This window comes from Tetrahymena thermophila (assembly GCF_000189635.1).
Source record: "Tetrahymena thermophila SB210 genomic scaffold scf_8254395, whole genome shotgun sequence".
Taxonomy (NCBI): domain Eukaryota; phylum Ciliophora; class Oligohymenophorea; order Hymenostomatida; family Tetrahymenidae; genus Tetrahymena; species Tetrahymena thermophila.
In genome coordinates this window covers 74,216-92,112 of record NW_002476178.1, presented here as the reverse complement: position 1 = coordinate 92,112, position 17,897 = coordinate 74,216, and the positions used below count along the sequence as shown (strand labels likewise).

Sequence of the window (17,897 nt, the reverse complement as noted above, 5' to 3'; positions counted from 1 at the left end):
AATAGAAAATTATGATATTTTTGAACAGATTAATTTATTTAGATCAAAATTTAATTCTTAATTAATACTTATAGATCTGTTTACTAGGAAAATGACGATATTTTTATATTTTTGTTTGAATTATTTGCAAAAAAATTAATTAAAAAATTATATTCCAATTTAGTAGAAAGTTATGATTCATATTGGTGAAGTTACTAGTTAAATTTATAAAAATTGTATTTTTATTTGTGGTAATAATATATAATTCAAATATTGTTTAAAAAATCGACTAAATTTTAATATAGAACCATCATTTACTCAATTAAGAAGAAAGCTAAATTAATAATATATTTAACTTATGCAGTTTGCTTAAAATATTGGAACATGAAAATTTATTTTGCTACGTTACTACAAACTTATATTTTTAATCATTACTCATGGCTTATTTTGTATAATATATAAATTTTTACTAAGTATTATTAGTGATAGTTCATACTCAAATTAAATTTCATTCAAAAATAACTAATAAAAAAGCTTAAAATTTTTACCTAAATTTTTAAAGTATTTGCACTAAGATTTACATCAAAAATTGTTAGTATAAGATTAAGAGGATTAAAAAACATTTAATCTATAAAGAAAAGAATAAAAACAATATATCAAATAATATAAAAATTAGATTTCTTAAATATGAATAGCCTTCAATAACTCAATAAATTTACTTTGACTTTCAACAACAAACACTTAGAAGGCGAATTTGGCAAAGTTGATCATAAGCTAGTAAATTTTTATTACTTACTTCTAAAATAATATTCATCACAACATGACTAAACTCTACTTTTATTTGCTATTAAAAAATAATAAATAGTGGAATTAAGCATACCAAATGGGAATATATTTAAATAATTAACACATTTTTCATCTAAAATTAGAAAAGCTATTTAATTATCACAACTGCCTTCCTTTATTTTTGCTAGCTTGTAATATATTTAAGTATTAATGGAATTAATATTTCTCTTATAGTTTTTTCATGCTTAGTCATTCTACTAGGTATTTTGGGTAAATTCCATTAAAAACTGCTTCCTTTATACAATTTAGTAATGTAGTCGTTTTGCTGCTACTTTCTATCAACTTATGTTGTTTATTCTGACATGCCTATATGGAGAGCTTTTATGAATGGATAAGTAAATATTTTTAATTTATTATGAAATTATAATGTAATTAATAATTTTTCATTATTAATTACATAGACAGTAGGATCAATTTTTCTTTTAGGGAGTAAGTCTTTTATTTTCGATACAATAAGTGTCTTAGTGAGCTAAGGAATTATCATGTATATTTGCAAACCTCCTGTTTAAAACTACCTTGATTTCTTTCAAGTTGCTTTTATTAATATACTTACTAAATACATTTATTATTTGTTTGCACGATAAACCTTTATTAATCAAAGAAGTATTGATTCGTGGTATAGTGCAATAGACAAGCTATTTTAAAATAACATTATAATCACAAAATTTGAACCTAGAACTTGTAATATCAGTCTTCATGGTAAATATTTGCTTTAATAATCTTTATATCAGCAAAAATTATATTTGTATCCGATGCCAATTCATATTTTAATTAAATTATTTCCATAGAGTGTAATGAATATGCAAGAAGATTTAATATTCACCAAAGTGATGATTTATTCAGATAATTCTTGATGAATGTGAAACTTTAATCTGAAAAGAGAAATAGTAGGCTTAATTCAACTCGAACAACTGCGAATTCTGTGGATTTCATCTCATTGAAAGAATATTTAATTTAAAAATATTATAAAATTACTAACAATAAACAATAATCGATGAAATAAATTGGAGAAGAACTGATTGGTTTCTATGAAAAATAAAAATAAGTCATAAGAATAAAAATGAAAATCGGACTTCTTTTCCAGGATGAACCTTATTTAATTATAACATTCAATGATAGGATTGATGAAGATAATATAAAATGTTTAAAAAAGGAAATAAATATACTAAAATCTCTCTTTATGATCTCAACTATTAGTAATAAAATAAAAAGCATGGAGATTAGTAACTATTTATAGATAAACAACTTTTGGTCAGCTAAATAAAAAATAATATAGTAATACATCTCCCTAACAAGTATAGAAGAATATATCAAATAAATAATTTAAAAAGACACTATTTAGTAAATTACCTACAATAAAATTAGTATGAAGAATTTAGTTGATCTTATCAAAAATATTTATCCGACTCTTAAAATTGAAATAGACTCTTAAACTTTATAGACAATTATTACTAATGATCTACAAAAAATTAAAACGACAATTTTTTACCTTTTAAGCTTGATAAATGAATAAAATCAGCACCAATGTGCTCATAATTAAGAATAATGGAATCAGAAATTTAATATCCAAAGAATAAATTCCTTTTAAAATGTAATTTTTGTTAAATTGGTAAAAATTTTTAATAATCTTTTATAAAAATAGTGTAATACTGATAGTAGTACTATTTCGTTAGTGATTTAAAATAAATAAAGTTTTCTTTATGATTCAATAAGCTTTTAATTCAAAGGAATTGATAGCAGCAAAAGAGATAATCAAGATGAAATTTCATCTGAAAAAGTAATAAATTAGAGTGGATTTAGAGAAGAATAAATTGTGAAAGAAATTTAAAAAGAATGCATCAGGTATTATATTTCACAAATAGGACCTAATAATAGTCTGCCAGAAAAGAAGCTTATTTAAAGCGAAAATTAATTTGTTTATGAATTCGAAATTTTCAAAGACATCAAAAACTTGTCTAATAAAAAAGCTAAAAGATTTAGTGAAAAATTTAAATTACAAAAATCAAGCTCTAATTTAAAACCTGAAAATTTTATAAAATAAAAAAATTTCTCTTTTCACACACCAGAATATTTAATTTTCAATCAAAATATACGCTATAATACTAAAATTATATCTAATAACTCTTTGCTTCTTGAGTACTGCCAAAGATTAAATAGAATAGAAAAAAAATAAAAAAATAACTCACCGGTAACTTTAATTTTTCATCAACACTTTATTTAATATTAATTATTTATTATCTTAAAAATTGAAGCATTTCAGCCTAACAAACCCAGATTTTATTCAATCTAATGAGATATATCTAAGCGAAATTACAGATGAAAAAGAAAAAGAGGAAACATCTTCATTTAACATCTAGCCTTAATTTACTACCGAGACCAATCGAAACATTCCTTAAACCTTTCTTTCAATAAACAATAATGATCTAGCTTTAAAAACATAAGAAAATGCATGAATATAAAAATCTACTTTTAATAAACAAATATTAATTAATACTAAAAAACAAATATGTAAACATCAAAATTTTAATCAATTTAAACATAATTATATTTAAATGTATTTAAAATTATTCAAATAAATTTTACTGTAAATTTAGTTTTATTGCATGTTAATAAAGTATTTAACATTTTTTGTTTTTAATATTAGATTAAATTTTTATTTTTAATCATAAAAAATATGATTTATCTAAAAATTATTAATTGTTTAATATAGTATATTAAGATGACTTAAATCAATAGTGAAAAATATTTTTGAGAATAAGTTTGAAATTTTAAATATTTTTTTTACAAATAAAATTAATGAATTTATCAAATTATAAAAAAAATATATTTTAATTTAAATATTAGATTAGTAATTAAATATCAAAAAATATAAAAATTCAGTAAGTAACTGAGTAAATAAATCAATATTAAATAAAAATCTAATTAATTAATTATAGTAGTAAATAAATACGTTGAATTGGAATTGAAAAAACCTATTTTAAAGAGAGGTTTACTTTATATATATATAGAGGCGTACAATATATTTTCTTGCTCAGTGTATTTATATTTAATAGTTTAGCTATACATAGAATCAAGCCATTTGAGTAGTATTTGATATATTGATGAAATTCATTTTGCTTTTGCTTGTAATCAAATAAAAATGTTTATTAATTTTAAAATACAAGCAATTTTTTGAGTAAGATTTGAATGGTTAATTTTTTGAAATTTAGAATTTTTAATTTCCAATTTCTCATTCATTTTTCATCTTTGAGAAGGAGTTCTTCTAGGTTAGCCTCCTCTCTATTCATTGTTAGGGAATGTATTGTTTGAATAATTTCTTACAAACATTGATCCTTAAACTCCCATTTATGAGTATTCATTTGCAAATAATTCATTCATAACTGGGCCTTATAGGTTCTAGTAATAGTATTATCCTGCCATATAGTCTTAATTGAAAATACTTTAATATTATTACTACTCGTAGTATTATTATGATTGGCTGTTTAATTGTCTTTCATCTTCATATTCGCTCAATCCAAAAATTTGATTTTTAATGCTATCAAAGTTTATTTTTTCTCTTTCTTTTAATTTGAAATAAACTTTCATTGTCATCAAACTATCACTACCTGCCTAGTGCTAAGGTCCAATTCTTTCAAGCTGATATAAAATTATTTTTATTTATTTTCTTAAGAAATAAATTTACAGGATTATAATTTCAAATTCAATTTATAATATAGAAAAATAAAATAAATATACATCTAAGCTCTTTGAGAGTTTCTCTAAACCAAGGTATTTGAATCCATCAATTTCTTATATAATGAGTTTGACATCTATTGAAAGAGGGAAGTAATGGTGCTATTATTCATAGAATTCCTTGCATGTATTAGGTAACTTTTAATCAATTAAAGTCTTCAAGAAATAGCAGTAATCAAAACCACCATGGAAAGTAACCCAACAAATATCTTCATTAAACAACAAACCACTGCTATACATTAATTCTGCAAAATCGGCTGGTTGTATACCCCTTCTAGCATGGTCTTTGAACTGAATTCCAGATTCCTCTAAAAACTTAATTGCTTCCTTATTGCATGAATCCTTGCTTTTATGAACAAAAGTAATATTAATTAGTTGGCAAAAAAGGTTCATTTGAAATTTAGGTTTTAAGTATTTAAAATGTAAATAAATTCAACACAAAATATATATAATATTGAGTTGTGATTGTTCCAAAATTAAAATTCATTTTATTTTTGATTTCTTAGTATAAATAAATTATTGATTGATTACTCTTTATTGAATGCAAAGTTAAATTGAAAAGTACATGCTGAAGGATAAGTACCATCACTTTTAGCAAAAGTTAAGCCGATTTAAATTGTATTCAAATTATCTGCATTCTGTTTGATTTTAAGGTATTCTGTCTAAGCCTTAATTTATTATAAATTATAATTATTTAATTATTTATTAATTATTTTAAATTTTATTCTAAAAAATTCTATTATTTTTTAGTTGTTTATATGTTTTTTTATGACTTCTTTAAATTATTTTTAATATATATTTTACTAAAATCATTTTCAATTAAATACAATTAAAAAAAATTATAATTTATTACTGTTTGATAAAGAACACCTGGAAATTCTGTATCCTAATTTTAAAAAATAATAAATGTGAATTATAATAAAAAGATAGTTTGTTTTCATTTTTATTTTTAATCTGATTCATCAGTAAAGCATTGTAATATCTTAGCTAATATTTCACAAATTAAGATATCATTTTTACTTAAAATAAGCAAAATAAAATGTTTTTTAGCTAGTTTAACCTGAAATAAATATTGAAATCGCTTCTTAAATGGTCTATCAAAATAAATTTGTATATATGCTTCAATTTAATTTAAACAGATGAATAGCAACATCGTATTTTTATGATGAAAGATTAGCATAAAATATGAAAACAATGTGATAGAAGACAAGGAAAATTAATTACTAAAGCGACAAATTGACATTCTTCAGCGAGATCTTAAATCAACAAGAATTCTTTCTCTAGATTATCTTACCAAACCTCCCTAATTATCTCGCCTTCTTTTGAAGATTTATCCCTTATTTCATTTTATTAATGAAAATGATGATTTCAATATTTTGAATACATAATATCATACAAAAATAAGCTGCAAGCATAAAAAATGCTGCATCATTTTCATAAAAATTTAGCTACCCTAATAAGCTCTACTTACTAGTTGTAGGAGGTTGATTATTCATTTGACACAGATCAACAAAAACCACAAAAATAAAAATGCTTCAATTCTTCTTGTTTTGCTTGGCAATAAATAGCTGCTATACTTGCTTGCTTGCTTGATTTATTTTACTTGTTTATTTCAAAAAAATTATATTTTCTCCTTCTGCTTTTATTAATTTTCTAAATCTTGTCAATATTTTGTTTAATTAAATTAATAGAAAATATTACTTTCAATATTATATCAGAATATACATCATCATCATATATATAAGAATCGATATTATAATGCACTATTATTCCATCTAATTTCAATATTACTTAGCACATATTTGCATGATCTTCTCCTTCATTCCTACATTATGAAAATATGTTTTAGCTTGTAAAAACATAAGCTTTTAGAAAATTTTATCCTTCTACCTAGCAATAACAACTAATATATTTTATCTGAGCTAGTCCTAACATCTGTTGCAAAACAATTATCTGAAATAAAATGATTTGATGTGATTAAAAACTATTTTAATTAAAATTTTATTAAACATATTTAAAATTACAGCAGTAATTATATCTAAAAAAGAATATCTCTAAAAAAATATGAAATAATTTAAAGCATCTATTTAACAACAAAACATACAAAATTAAATAAAAGAAAGATACTGAGTTTATTAAAATATAAAATAACTAAAAATACATTTAATGATAATTTCAAATAATTTTATTTTGTTATTTTTAAGAGATATTTAAAAAACTTTTTTAATTATATTTTTGATTACAATTTTTGTTAATTTATCATTTTATATTTTATGAAATAATAAACATTTTACCAAAAATAAAAATAAATTTAATGATATTTAGAATTAATTATTTTATTTTTTTTAATGAATGAATTAATTCTATTTTTGACTTAATTAATTACTTAAGATATATTAAATATTCCCATATAGTATATTTTTCATTTTAAATCTAATTGATTTTGAGAATTTTGGAAATTAGGATTCAACATTTAACATTTTATTAGAAAAACATTTAAATTAATTTTAATATTTACTTTTAAATATTTGTTGTATTATTTACATTAATTATCAGTTGAAGTTGGTTGAGTTGATTCAATTTTTTTATTTTATTACAAATGAATCTAATGTAAAACTGTTTTTTTACTATTTTTTTTAATCAGACTTTCTATTTTTTTTATCACTTTACTTTGTCTTTGTATCTTATTTTGTGGTATAATTATTTAATATAGAAACTGGTTTTTTTTCTTCTTTCTATGTATTTTATTAAGAATTATTTTATTCAAGCTTATTAAATTTCTCCTCTTAGGCTTTCATACAGTTTGTTATATGATTATTAACAAATGTAGCATTACCATAAGAATCGAGTTATAAAAAGCATATTGGACATTCAAATAGCCTAGGAATAAATTTTTTTTTCAATTTTAACTGCTCTTCAACCTATTGTGGAGTAAGTGCATCAGCAGGAACTCTCTTTTTATTATTCATTTATGATCCTGAATTATGCTCAATATATTGTTAGGACATATATTCAGCATTTTCATCATATACATACATGGAATTGCTATTTTCTTTTTCATTTTACACTTTATTAGGAAATATATTTCTATTTATTCTAATATCTAACTTAGAGGACTCTTCAGAACCCATCATCAGATGCATATATTCTTGTGATTATATTGATTATTACTAGAAGCTAATTTCACTTTTTTCTGATTTTCTTTAATAGTATTGAGTCTAATTTATTTACTAAGATTAAAATTGTTTATTTTAGTGAGCCGTTTCAGGTATCATTTATGTTTCTTTTTGTTAAATAGAGCCATTCCTTTAATTTTAACTTCCTCCACTCTATTGTATAAATTAAGGTGTCATAGAATTATTTTTATCTGATAATGACTATCTTTTTTCCTCTTAACTTTTTTTTTCAGATATCTAAGAAAGTCTTTCTGAAACATTTTTATTTAAAATTTTTTTTAGGTAAATTAAATCATCATCGTCGTCTTCGTCTCCATCTTCATCGTCATCATCATCATTTTCATATTCTTCTTATTTTTATCTGTTGTCTATTTCGCTTTCATTTTTACTTTCACAATCACTTTCATTTATATATTACTTATTATCTTTACTTATTTAGAATTACTATTAATTGTTACTATAACTCATTTCATTCAACATACTCTCTTAATGTTTTGTTTATTTTTATAACTTATTACATGAGTTATTTTCTTAAAAAGAATCTTCGTTTTCATCCTCTTGATCCTCACTTTCATATTTATCTATTAAGCTTAGGAATGAGGGCTAAATTAAATTATTTGAATGTGACTTTTATAAATTATTTGGATTTATACTGAAATTAGATGCTTCTTAATGATTAGAAACGTCTCCTAAATTTTTATCATTAAGAAGTCCTTTTATTTTTTAATTTTAATAGACATTTAAGCTTGAATTATTCTTTTCTTAATTACTGAAATAAGTTGTCAAGGAATTTTGGTTTTTATTGTCAAATGATTTTTTAGAACTCTTACTTGAAGATTAAATTCTTGAATTGTTTAAACTTTTATCATTTTTAGCAAAATATTTGCTCAATCCTTGGTTTTTTAGCTCATTTTCATCAGCTAATTGACTTAATCTAATTCCAATTAACCTCAAAGGCTCAGTAGGTAATAATTCTTTAACTAATTCCTTAGCTACTTTCTCAATTTACTCACTATCTTAAATATATTTATCAAGCATTCTGTTTTTAGATCTCATTTAAAATTTTACATTTTTAAAAGAAACAGCCAAATGCTTTCCAATTTTTTATTCTGCTTTAGCATCTTCAGCTAAAAGCTGAGAAATTTAATGTATTTTTTCGTTTATTTCCTCTATAGTTGATATTGCTTAAAAAGTTCTACTTACTGAAAGACTTTTTTTCTCCGTCTCTTCTTCATGCCATGAACGACCTATACCTAAAGCACTAGAAACTAAGTGATCAAAAGAAAGATCTTTAAAACATATTTTTATATCAATAACTCTTTCTAGGATTTAGCTACATTTTTCTATTCCAATACCTTTCAAGATTTATTCTGTCACATTCCCAATCCCAGGGATTTTTCTAATAGGCAAATCTTTCATAAAATCCTTAATTTTTTCTTCATCATTTATCAACTAAAACTAACCATTGGGCTTATTCATATCTGAGCAGATCTAATAAATTTATAAAACAAACAATAAATAATTTTTTCCTTAAATTATAACATACTTTAGCTAGCATTTTGTTTGGTCCAATACCACAAGAACAAGTTAGACCTCCAGTGGATTCAAAAACCTGATTTCTAATAGAATGACATAAATCGTATATTTGTGCATCTGAGTTAATATTATTTTATTGTAAATAATCTGTTATATCCAGATTAGCCTCATCTAGCCCCATGCTTTCTAAATTAGGATCATATTAGTATAAGACTTTTTTGAATTAATCACTTGCTTTTCTATATTTTTCAAAATTACAAGGAATTAAAATTAATTAAGGACATAGCTTTTTAGCAATGAAACCAGGCATAGCAGATCTTACACCAAATTTTCTAGCAACATAATTAGCTGTACTAATCATTGACATACCACCAACAGCCACTGGCAAATCTCTATTAATATAAAATAAAAATGTAAATACTATTTTATAAGCTAAAAATACTTTAATTGAGGTCTATCCTTAAGTTCGCAAGCAACATAAAACATATCCATATCAAAATGAACCCAAATCCTATCAAGCTGAACTAATTATTTAATTTAATCTAATTTATCTTCACATTCTTTCTTGACTTTCAAAAGCTTAATATGATCTTATTTGGTTTGTTCTATTATTAATTTCATTTCTTTAATCCTTTCATCATATTAATCCCTTTTCACTTACTATCTTTTATAAAATTCACTTGATTAAGTGGTTTCATTAATAATTTTATTTATTTTTTCTTTATCTACATTATCTAAACCAGCTTTATTTCCCACAAAAAGGTATTGCACCTCTCCTTTTTGCTATTGATTTTCTTCTAAATTATGTTAGCTTTAAGACATTTCAAATTCGAAATTTAATTAGAAAGCTAGTGATTTTAATTTTTTAAATCAAAATAATTAATAATTTGCGCTAAACAAAAATTCTTTATAAATAAAGTTGTTAATTAACTTTGAATATTAATATTTTAAATTATAAAAATTACGGCGCAAATTGTTTCAACGTAAAAATTAATTCTAAATGTTAATTTTTTGTGAATCATACCATACATATATTTTTTTAGTTTCAAAACAATAATTATTTTCATTTAAACTAAACTAAAAATTATTTTTAAATTTTTAATGAATAAATCATATAAAATACACTATATTTTTCTTATTTATCAAAATTAATAAAATTTATTAAATTTGAAGAAATTATATACATATATTATATTTTAAGAAAGTAGGGAGGGTTCAATTAGAGAATATAAGAAAGAAAATTTAAGGTAAGATTGAATATATTTTTGAGAAAATATTTAAGCTTACTGATAAAATGAAATTGTTTTTACTAATTTCCTAACCCATATTTTTCAAATATAAGTTTTTCTAATATAATTTGAATTAAAAATGTTTACCATCTATAAAAAAAATTTAATATTTAAAGGAATTTATATCTACAGTATTAATTTTATATAACTACAAATTTTATTATATTATTTATTTTTACTTTCAAAACATTCTTATTTAGTAATCGCCATTTTTAGTTACATAACGAACCCATGGAAGTGCATTATAGCCACTTCTCTCTTCAACTTTAAGATATCTAACTTAGAAGCCGCTAACAGTGTAATATGGAATTTCGAAATTAATAGAAATAGGTACTTATTTATATTTTTCTCTACCAGGAGAAGCAACTGTGGGTAAATTGAAAGTGCATTACATGATATATTCTTTTTGACCAACAAATTACTTGAAGCTCCATTTGATAGCTTCGCGTCCTTAATCCCAGATTGATTTACCAAAAGCACACTTAAATTCTGGTTTCTATACATCTTCAGGAACAGGTATATATATGTCGACATCATTTGCTGTTGATTTCTCTTTAAAATTAGACTTGGCTTTTACCATTATTTCAATTTTAGTTGGTTTAGGTTGGGTAATAATTACATCCACTTAGAAGAGAGGCTTAATTTGAACAGGAATTCTTTATATTTTTAAAATAAGATAATTTAAATGACATTTAATGATTTTACCTATATGAAATCAGTTCGAATTCACCATCAGGAGGAATAAAAGTAATGAGCCTTTCATTTTCAAATTTAGATAAACGAACACATTAATGGAATTTCATATCTTCAAAGTTAATTGTTCTTGCATTTGTGGATCTACCTATAGCTTCAAAATATGCTTTATCATTTAAGCCGAGCTTACAGTCAGGCATACCTGAAAGCATAGAATTTGCAACTACATTACCTATGATTTCAGCTTCAATAACGTTACCAGTTTTACCAATTAGCATATTTAGCTTTTCATAAACATCTAAGAAGATTTCATTCTTTTTATATTTAATTCCTTCAGGTCTCCATGAAATAGCTGCTGTTGACATAGTTGCATACTTTGATAAATTTTCTTCTTTTTTTTCTTTTCCTCCAAAGAAAGAATCTATTTTTGTAAATGAAAAATGATTTAATTAGTTTACATCATTAATAATATCTCATATAAATAAATAATTAGCTTAGAAGATTTAAGCCATTTTATGAGTGACAATAAATCAAAATTTGCACAATCATGATTTTCAAATTAAATTCTATTTTTGAAATATTGATTTTAATATTTCTGTAAAATAAGCTTGAGGCTATTTGAGATAAATTAATTACCTTTAACTAGCTCATGACTTTCTGTTTTAATAAATTCAGATAAGTTTTTGCAGTCAGTAATTTGAGGATATCCATTATCTAAAACTTCATCTAATAATTCATAAATTACTACAAAATTATCTCTGACAGATTCTTCTTCCAGCTCTTTAAAATAATGAACTAAAACTTCGATAAACTAATACAAGAAGGCAAAAACCATCATAACATTAGTATTTCTTCTTGTAATGATCAAAAAAGTTAAATTGTTGTGATTTCTATAAATGTAAGTATTTCCAAACTCATCTTAGACAATAGGCTTTTGATTGAATTCATCAAATTCAACTAATTTTTTATTAAATGTTTCAATTACATGCACTTGTAAATCAGCACGATAAACTCTTTGAATAATAACTCTTCCTTTATTATTAAGGATAAATATTCCTGAAATTCCAGACATTTTTTAATTGTTAGCTAATGATCTTTTACCTTTTTTTTATGAAACCTAATAACTTGTTTTGTATGTTGGATTAAATAATTAATATCTTTTTATTTTTGATATTAAGCTTATTAAATCTTAATCTGATTTATTTTAAAATTTTTTGTTTATTTTAACAATTGCAAATTTAATTAAATGATAATTAATAAGAAAAGAATATCAAATATATCAAATTCAATCAACACATATTTAAACACACGCATGCAAATCTTTCAATCTTTTGAAATAAATTTTTTAGAGCATTCACCAGAAATCGAATTTTGATTAGCTTTAATTAAAAATTAATTTAAAATTAGATTAAGAATAATCCGTAATTTATTTATTTATTTATACCAACCAGATACGATACATATTTCTAACATAAATTTAGGTAGATAGATATATACTTTAAAAATATTTTCTCAAATTCTTTTTTAAGGAGTAATAAAAAACATGTTTGAATTTATAATTTTAACTTTATCTTTAATTATCTTAGATTCTTTGTATCTTCTTTGTCTGTGATATATTTCTGCTAAGTTTAACATATTTTATTATACTACTTCGTGCCTTTCTCCCATAAACCTTTTATTTATTTCCATACTTTTATATTGATAATCTGTTGCTAATCCCATGTATCCTAGCTATGTATATATTTTACTTAAAAGCTCATAAGGATCTGCTAAATTAATATCGTCTTCTCCATATTCATTAGCTAAAAGCTTAATCCCTTAAAGTATTAATTCCAGAGATTTCTCAGGTTTATTCATTTCCAAGTAGTAGGCAGACAAATTGACTAATCCAGATGCATAAAGTGGGTGTTAGTTTGAAAATAAAGATTCAATCATTTCTAATGACTTATTTTAAGTTTCAATAGCTTGCAAATACTCTCCTAATTCACTTTAAACCTCTGCTAAATTATCAAGCAATCTTGCCCACTCAGGGTGTGCTCCTCTCTCTTCACAAAGTACAGAATAAATATTTATTGCTTCTTCTAAGCATTCTTCAGACTTTTTAATATAAAAAATTTATAAAATAAATGCTTTTAAAAAATATCAAAAATTATTCCTTACTTTCAAAAAATCGTTTGCCTTTTGGAAGATCATAGAAAGCACTTCGTATGTTGATGCTACATTAGTAGTATTTTTCCCAAAGATGTTAATTCTTAACTATAGAGCTTCAAATCCATATTAAATAGCTTCCTCAATTTTGTTATGATGACAGAGGAGATGAGCTAAGTTATGAACCAAAGTTGATACTTTAATATCATTTTCGGGTGAAATTTGCTTTAAATAAAAAAGTGCTTCCTTAATTGCTTCAATTTACTAGTCGTATAATTCTAACTTTTCAATAGTGCTAGCATACTTACAAAGCATCTATACAACATCTGAAATTTGATTGTGGTTTTTGAATATTTAAATAATGATTTGCTACTTCTAAGATGCTTCAACAAAATAATTGCCTGCAAAGTAGATTTCAGTTAAATCTCTCATGCCATAAGCATAATCAAGTGAATTTTCACCAGTTACCTAGTTGTTTAAAAAATAAGTTTACTTTTATCATTTACCATATATCATTTATTACATTTTTTAACATATGCACTGAAGCCTCTGCGTATTTCATTGCTTCATCATGATTTTATAAGTGGGATAAAGACTTAGCAATACCAATTAGAGAATTAGCAACAGGAATGTTTTCTTATCCATGAAGTTTTCTATTCATAGAAAGTGATTTTTCTTATAACTCGAATGCCTTTTCATACTCCTCAGTGATCTCATATAGCTCTGCTAACCTTATTAAAGCATCGGCAATATCAGAATGTGCTTTATTCCTGTGATATTTCTCAAAAATTTCTAAAGCTCTTCTTTCTTCTTAAACAGCTTCATTATAATTTTCTCTCAATCTTTAAATTTTTGCAAGATTTGAAACACATAAAGCTGTTTCTCTATTATCATTTCCTGCAGTTTTTTTCATCATTTTATAGCTTTTATCAGCATATGTATGGGCTGTTTCCAAATCCATCAACTCAATATAATATTTACTAATTTAAAATAAAGACTATGCAATAATTTGATGTTCTTCCCCATATTTCTTTTAAAAGTGAAAAATAGCAGTTTCGATGCTTTCTATAGCCTTCTGATAGTCATTTTCAATTTATATGTATAATTTAGCTATCTAAGTATAAGTACTAGCTATTATAGCCTCATCTATATATTCTTTATCTGATCTTTTATCTTTCATTTCCTTATTTCTTTCTTAGTAGACTACTACTATTTTGTTTTTATAATAGAGAATTTGCTTCAATTAATTAGGCATTTAAGGCTATAACTCTATGAGTTCCAAGATTTATTCATAGTAAGGCAGCAGTCTTGGATCTTTATCCGGATACTAACTGCCATAATATTCTAGTAATCTCAAAACTTGTTCATATTATTTTGGATAATCCTTGCACTCTCCATATAATTTGCTTAATTGCTTTACTAATTGAATAACCTTTTCCTTAGAATATTCTTTGGGTGGTTTCTTCTCTTATTCCTACAACTCCCCTAAAACCTTTTCTAATTCTTTATTCATTTAAGTGCGATTACAAAATGTTTTTTAACTTTAAATATTTAGTAATTAAATTTGTTTTCTTTATGATTTATTAATATCAATTTAATAATTTAATTAAGTACAGCCACTCTTTTTAACATAAGAATATTAATTAGAACTTTTTATTTGAGCTATTTTAATTGCATTTAAATACTTAAACTTTTAAATAGAATTAAATTTTATTAATATATCCAAGCCAACTAAAAAAGGTTACATGAATTCTTATCCAATTAATTCTAAATACAGAATCCAAACCAAAATGTATTTATTTACTAATTATTTATTCTTTAATCTTAACAAAAAAAATTAGCAAAAATTAAAAATGAAAACAAATGATTCAAATGATTCGATTGAGCAATTATAATTATAGTTAAATTCAATATAGGCAGATAAATGGAAGATATATACAACAGTTCTACTAATTATTTATTATAATTATTTTATTTTTCAATTAAATTTAATTCTATTTTTTCAATAGATCTCATTGCTTTTTTTATGATCTTTAATTTTAGCTAGGAATATGGTGATTCTACTTTTTTTTATCTAAAAAGTCTTCTGCTATTTTAGTGAATTTATTCTTATTCATCAAAGTAGAATGAACTTCCTATTCGTCCAAAGTTTAATCTTTGTTAGGGTTGTAGTTAACACTTTGCTGTTTATTAAATTAAAATTAAAATTTTTTTAGAAAAATTTCCTATAATAAATAAAATAATTTAATAAATATTTTTTTACTGTTATTTTTTGTTTGAATTCTTTAACTGGTATTTCATCAGTTTGCAGTGTACTGGTCAATATGACTGGTAGGTCATTTTTCTTAGCTAAGTATAAAAGCTATTCAGTGATAAACGATTCAAGATCAGCTTAATAAATAAATAAAACATATTACAAAAATAATCCTTGAATATTTTAAATAATTACATAGATAATAGTCAAGGGTGCTCTCATTTAAAATTAATCCATTTTAAAATTCAAATTCCTTCTTTGAATCGATTACATTGAATTTGCTACCAGCAAATCTTACTAGCAGTTTCTTTCAAAGAAAAAAATAAATTTTATATTAATTAAAAATTGTTTTGTTAAGAAGTTTACTTCTAATTATGGACATATCTTATCTAAAAAAGATTAAAATTCATTTGCACTGTTTTACTTAACTTTTAACATACTTTCAACTTTTTTTCTAAATTTTTCATCATCAGGTGTTGAAAGCAAAACTCTCTTCTTGTCTACATTTTCTTTTTCTTACTCTTCTATCTTTTAACTAATTTCATTATTTTAGTCTTTCATATGGTCGATTTATTGATTTAAGACATCTACATAAGTTAGTCTGTTGATATGAATAAATTATTACTTACTTATTTATTGAAAAAATAAATTTATTTGTTACAATGAATAGTTTTGCTCTTCAGATTTGATAAATGTATTTTAAATTTCGACTATATCTGTTATACCAGTAGTTTCTTTGATTTAATTAAAAGCATCATCTATTATTGTCATATTTCTAATATATTAGTCAATAAGCCTAACTTTTTCTTTATTTTTCTTTTTTTGGTAAATAAGTAAATTTAACTGCTTTTAATAACCATTCAAATAAAAAAAGATTTACATAAATTATTTTCTAAAGTCTTCTTTTGAGGACTCCAGAGGTATCGAAAGTATCTATTAATACATCTCCTGACCTTTCGATTCTATTATGAGTATTCATACTTTTATTTAGTCTCTCTCTCCTTACTTTCTCTTCCTTCATTCTATACTGATAAAATTGTTAAAAAGTATATTTAAGTTCCAATTTTTTGCCATTTTTTGTATTTCAATAATACCTGAAGTGAATCTAATTCTTTTTAATAAGTTTCTTTATCCATATCATTCTTTTATCTAAGGTCATACATTTATTACTAATTCATTACTTTTAATATTTTATCAAGATAATTTTTTTGTTTTCAAAATTTAATTTACCTGATTTTTAAGCTTTTCTATCATTTTCTTCAGCTAACTATTCAGTTTGATTGTATGATTTTTCAATCTCTTTTTATAAGTTATCAATTTACTCTATACAGAGCATTCTTTATTTTCTTAAATTATCTATTTCAAGCTTTACTTTTTCAACACTGTCTAATGCATGGTCTTTTCTCTTCTCGTACTTTAAATTTCAAATTTTACAAACTTTAAATTGATTTTTTTCTATTTACCAATTTTATTTACTTAATCGATGGCTTTTTTAAGTGTTACCATATGGCTTGTTGCTTATTTGTTTTTAGAGTTTTCTTATATTTTTTTCATTTCTTTTATTCTTTCTTTTCTTTCTTCGCTTTCCTTATTAACTTAATTGATCATATGACTTATACTATATAAACGCCTTTCATATTAAATTAAAATAAATTTTTAGTTTAAAATGTTATCAATAGCTCAAATTAGCAATCTTAAAATAACATGAAAAAACTTACTTTTTTTCCAGCTCTAATTTACGTGTATAGGTATCAATTTCTCTCTACATAGTTACAACATCACTTTCCATATTCATACTCTTATTATTTCTGTCAGAGTATGAGAATGACCTATTGCTTGACCTTGACATTTTTATTGTTTGTGCTTGATTTATTATTTATTTATTAGATGATCAATTTAATTAATTTATCTAAATATTAAACTTCGTTATCTTTTGCTTTTTTTTGATTGTTTGTTTATCTGTTTGTTAAAATATATATATGAAAATAACTTTTCGTTGAAATCAAATAAATACTTTGGCTCCATACATAACACTAAGGGAGTAAATAAATATATTATAATTACTATTAAAATAAATTTGTGGTTTGGATTGTTTGTGTATATTTAATCAATATTTGCTGCTTATAATCCAAAGAAAATTAGAATTTTGAATTATCTACTTGTAATAAATTAATTTACATTAACAAGTTAAAATTTTGGTTTAATTGATACAAAAGTAGAATAAAATATTCAAAAATGTTAAAT

The 17,897-nt window shown here is 23.2% G+C and overlaps 6 protein-coding genes across 6 annotated transcripts; 1 reads left to right on the top strand and 5 right to left on the bottom strand. All coding sequences in view use genetic code 6, as the record gives it.

Annotated features, from left to right (window-relative positions):
- Positions 1-593: 593 nt before the first annotated feature.
- On the top strand, positions 594-3,395 carry TTHERM_00455320 (transmembrane protein, putative). The gene is made up of 6 exons (XM_001024138.2): positions 594-756; positions 909-1,160; positions 1,227-1,524; positions 1,614-2,416; positions 2,468-3,013; positions 3,078-3,395. The coding sequence occupies exons 1-6, from the start codon at positions 667-669 to the stop codon at positions 3,276-3,278; spliced, it is 2,190 nt and encodes a 729-aa protein (XP_001024138.2). The 5' UTR covers positions 594-666; the 3' UTR covers positions 3,279-3,395.
- Positions 3,396-4,065: 670 nt separating this feature from the next.
- TTHERM_00455310 (CAF1 family ribonuclease) lies at positions 4,066-6,053 on the bottom strand (the record flags this gene model as incomplete). The annotated part of the gene is made up of 6 exons (XM_001024137.3): positions 4,066-4,461; positions 4,561-4,903; positions 5,089-5,225; positions 5,411-5,443; positions 5,782-5,893; positions 6,010-6,053. The coding sequence occupies 6 exons, from the start codon at positions 6,051-6,053 to the stop codon at positions 4,066-4,068; spliced, it is 1,065 nt and encodes a 354-aa protein (XP_001024137.2).
- A 1,080-nt stretch (positions 6,054-7,133) lies between these two features.
- TTHERM_00455309 (DNA polymerase kappa protein) lies at positions 7,134-10,091 on the bottom strand (the record flags this gene model as incomplete). Its single annotated transcript, XM_001470588.1, has 3 exons — positions 7,134-9,224; positions 9,280-9,661; positions 9,712-10,091. 3 exons carry the CDS (start codon positions 10,089-10,091, stop codon positions 7,134-7,136), a joined length of 2,853 nt encoding a protein of 950 aa, XP_001470638.1.
- Positions 10,092-10,739: 648 nt separating this feature from the next.
- TTHERM_00455300 (clathrin adapter protein AP-1, mu subunit) lies at positions 10,740-12,323 on the bottom strand (the record flags this gene model as incomplete). The annotated part of the gene is made up of 3 exons (XM_001024136.3): positions 10,740-11,214; positions 11,264-11,672; positions 11,888-12,323. 3 exons carry the CDS (start codon positions 12,321-12,323, stop codon positions 10,740-10,742), a joined length of 1,320 nt encoding a protein of 439 aa, XP_001024136.2.
- A 440-nt stretch (positions 12,324-12,763) lies between these two features.
- On the bottom strand, positions 12,764-14,912 carry TTHERM_00455290 (tetratricopeptide repeat protein; the record flags this gene model as incomplete). The annotated part of the gene is made up of 3 exons (XM_001024135.3): positions 12,764-13,348; positions 13,412-13,867; positions 13,923-14,912. The coding sequence occupies 3 exons, from the start codon at positions 14,910-14,912 to the stop codon at positions 12,764-12,766; spliced, it is 2,031 nt and encodes a 676-aa protein (XP_001024135.1).
- A 499-nt stretch (positions 14,913-15,411) lies between these two features.
- Positions 15,412-17,502, bottom strand: TTHERM_00455280 (outer dynein arm protein; the record flags this gene model as incomplete). Its single annotated transcript, XM_001024134.3, has 10 exons — positions 15,412-15,582; positions 15,663-15,790; positions 15,849-15,960; positions 16,020-16,254; positions 16,315-16,469; positions 16,534-16,680; positions 16,748-16,833; positions 16,884-17,067; positions 17,130-17,283; positions 17,372-17,502. 10 exons carry the CDS (start codon positions 17,500-17,502, stop codon positions 15,412-15,414), a joined length of 1,503 nt encoding a protein of 500 aa, XP_001024134.2.
- Between the last annotated feature and the right edge of the window lie 395 nt (positions 17,503-17,897).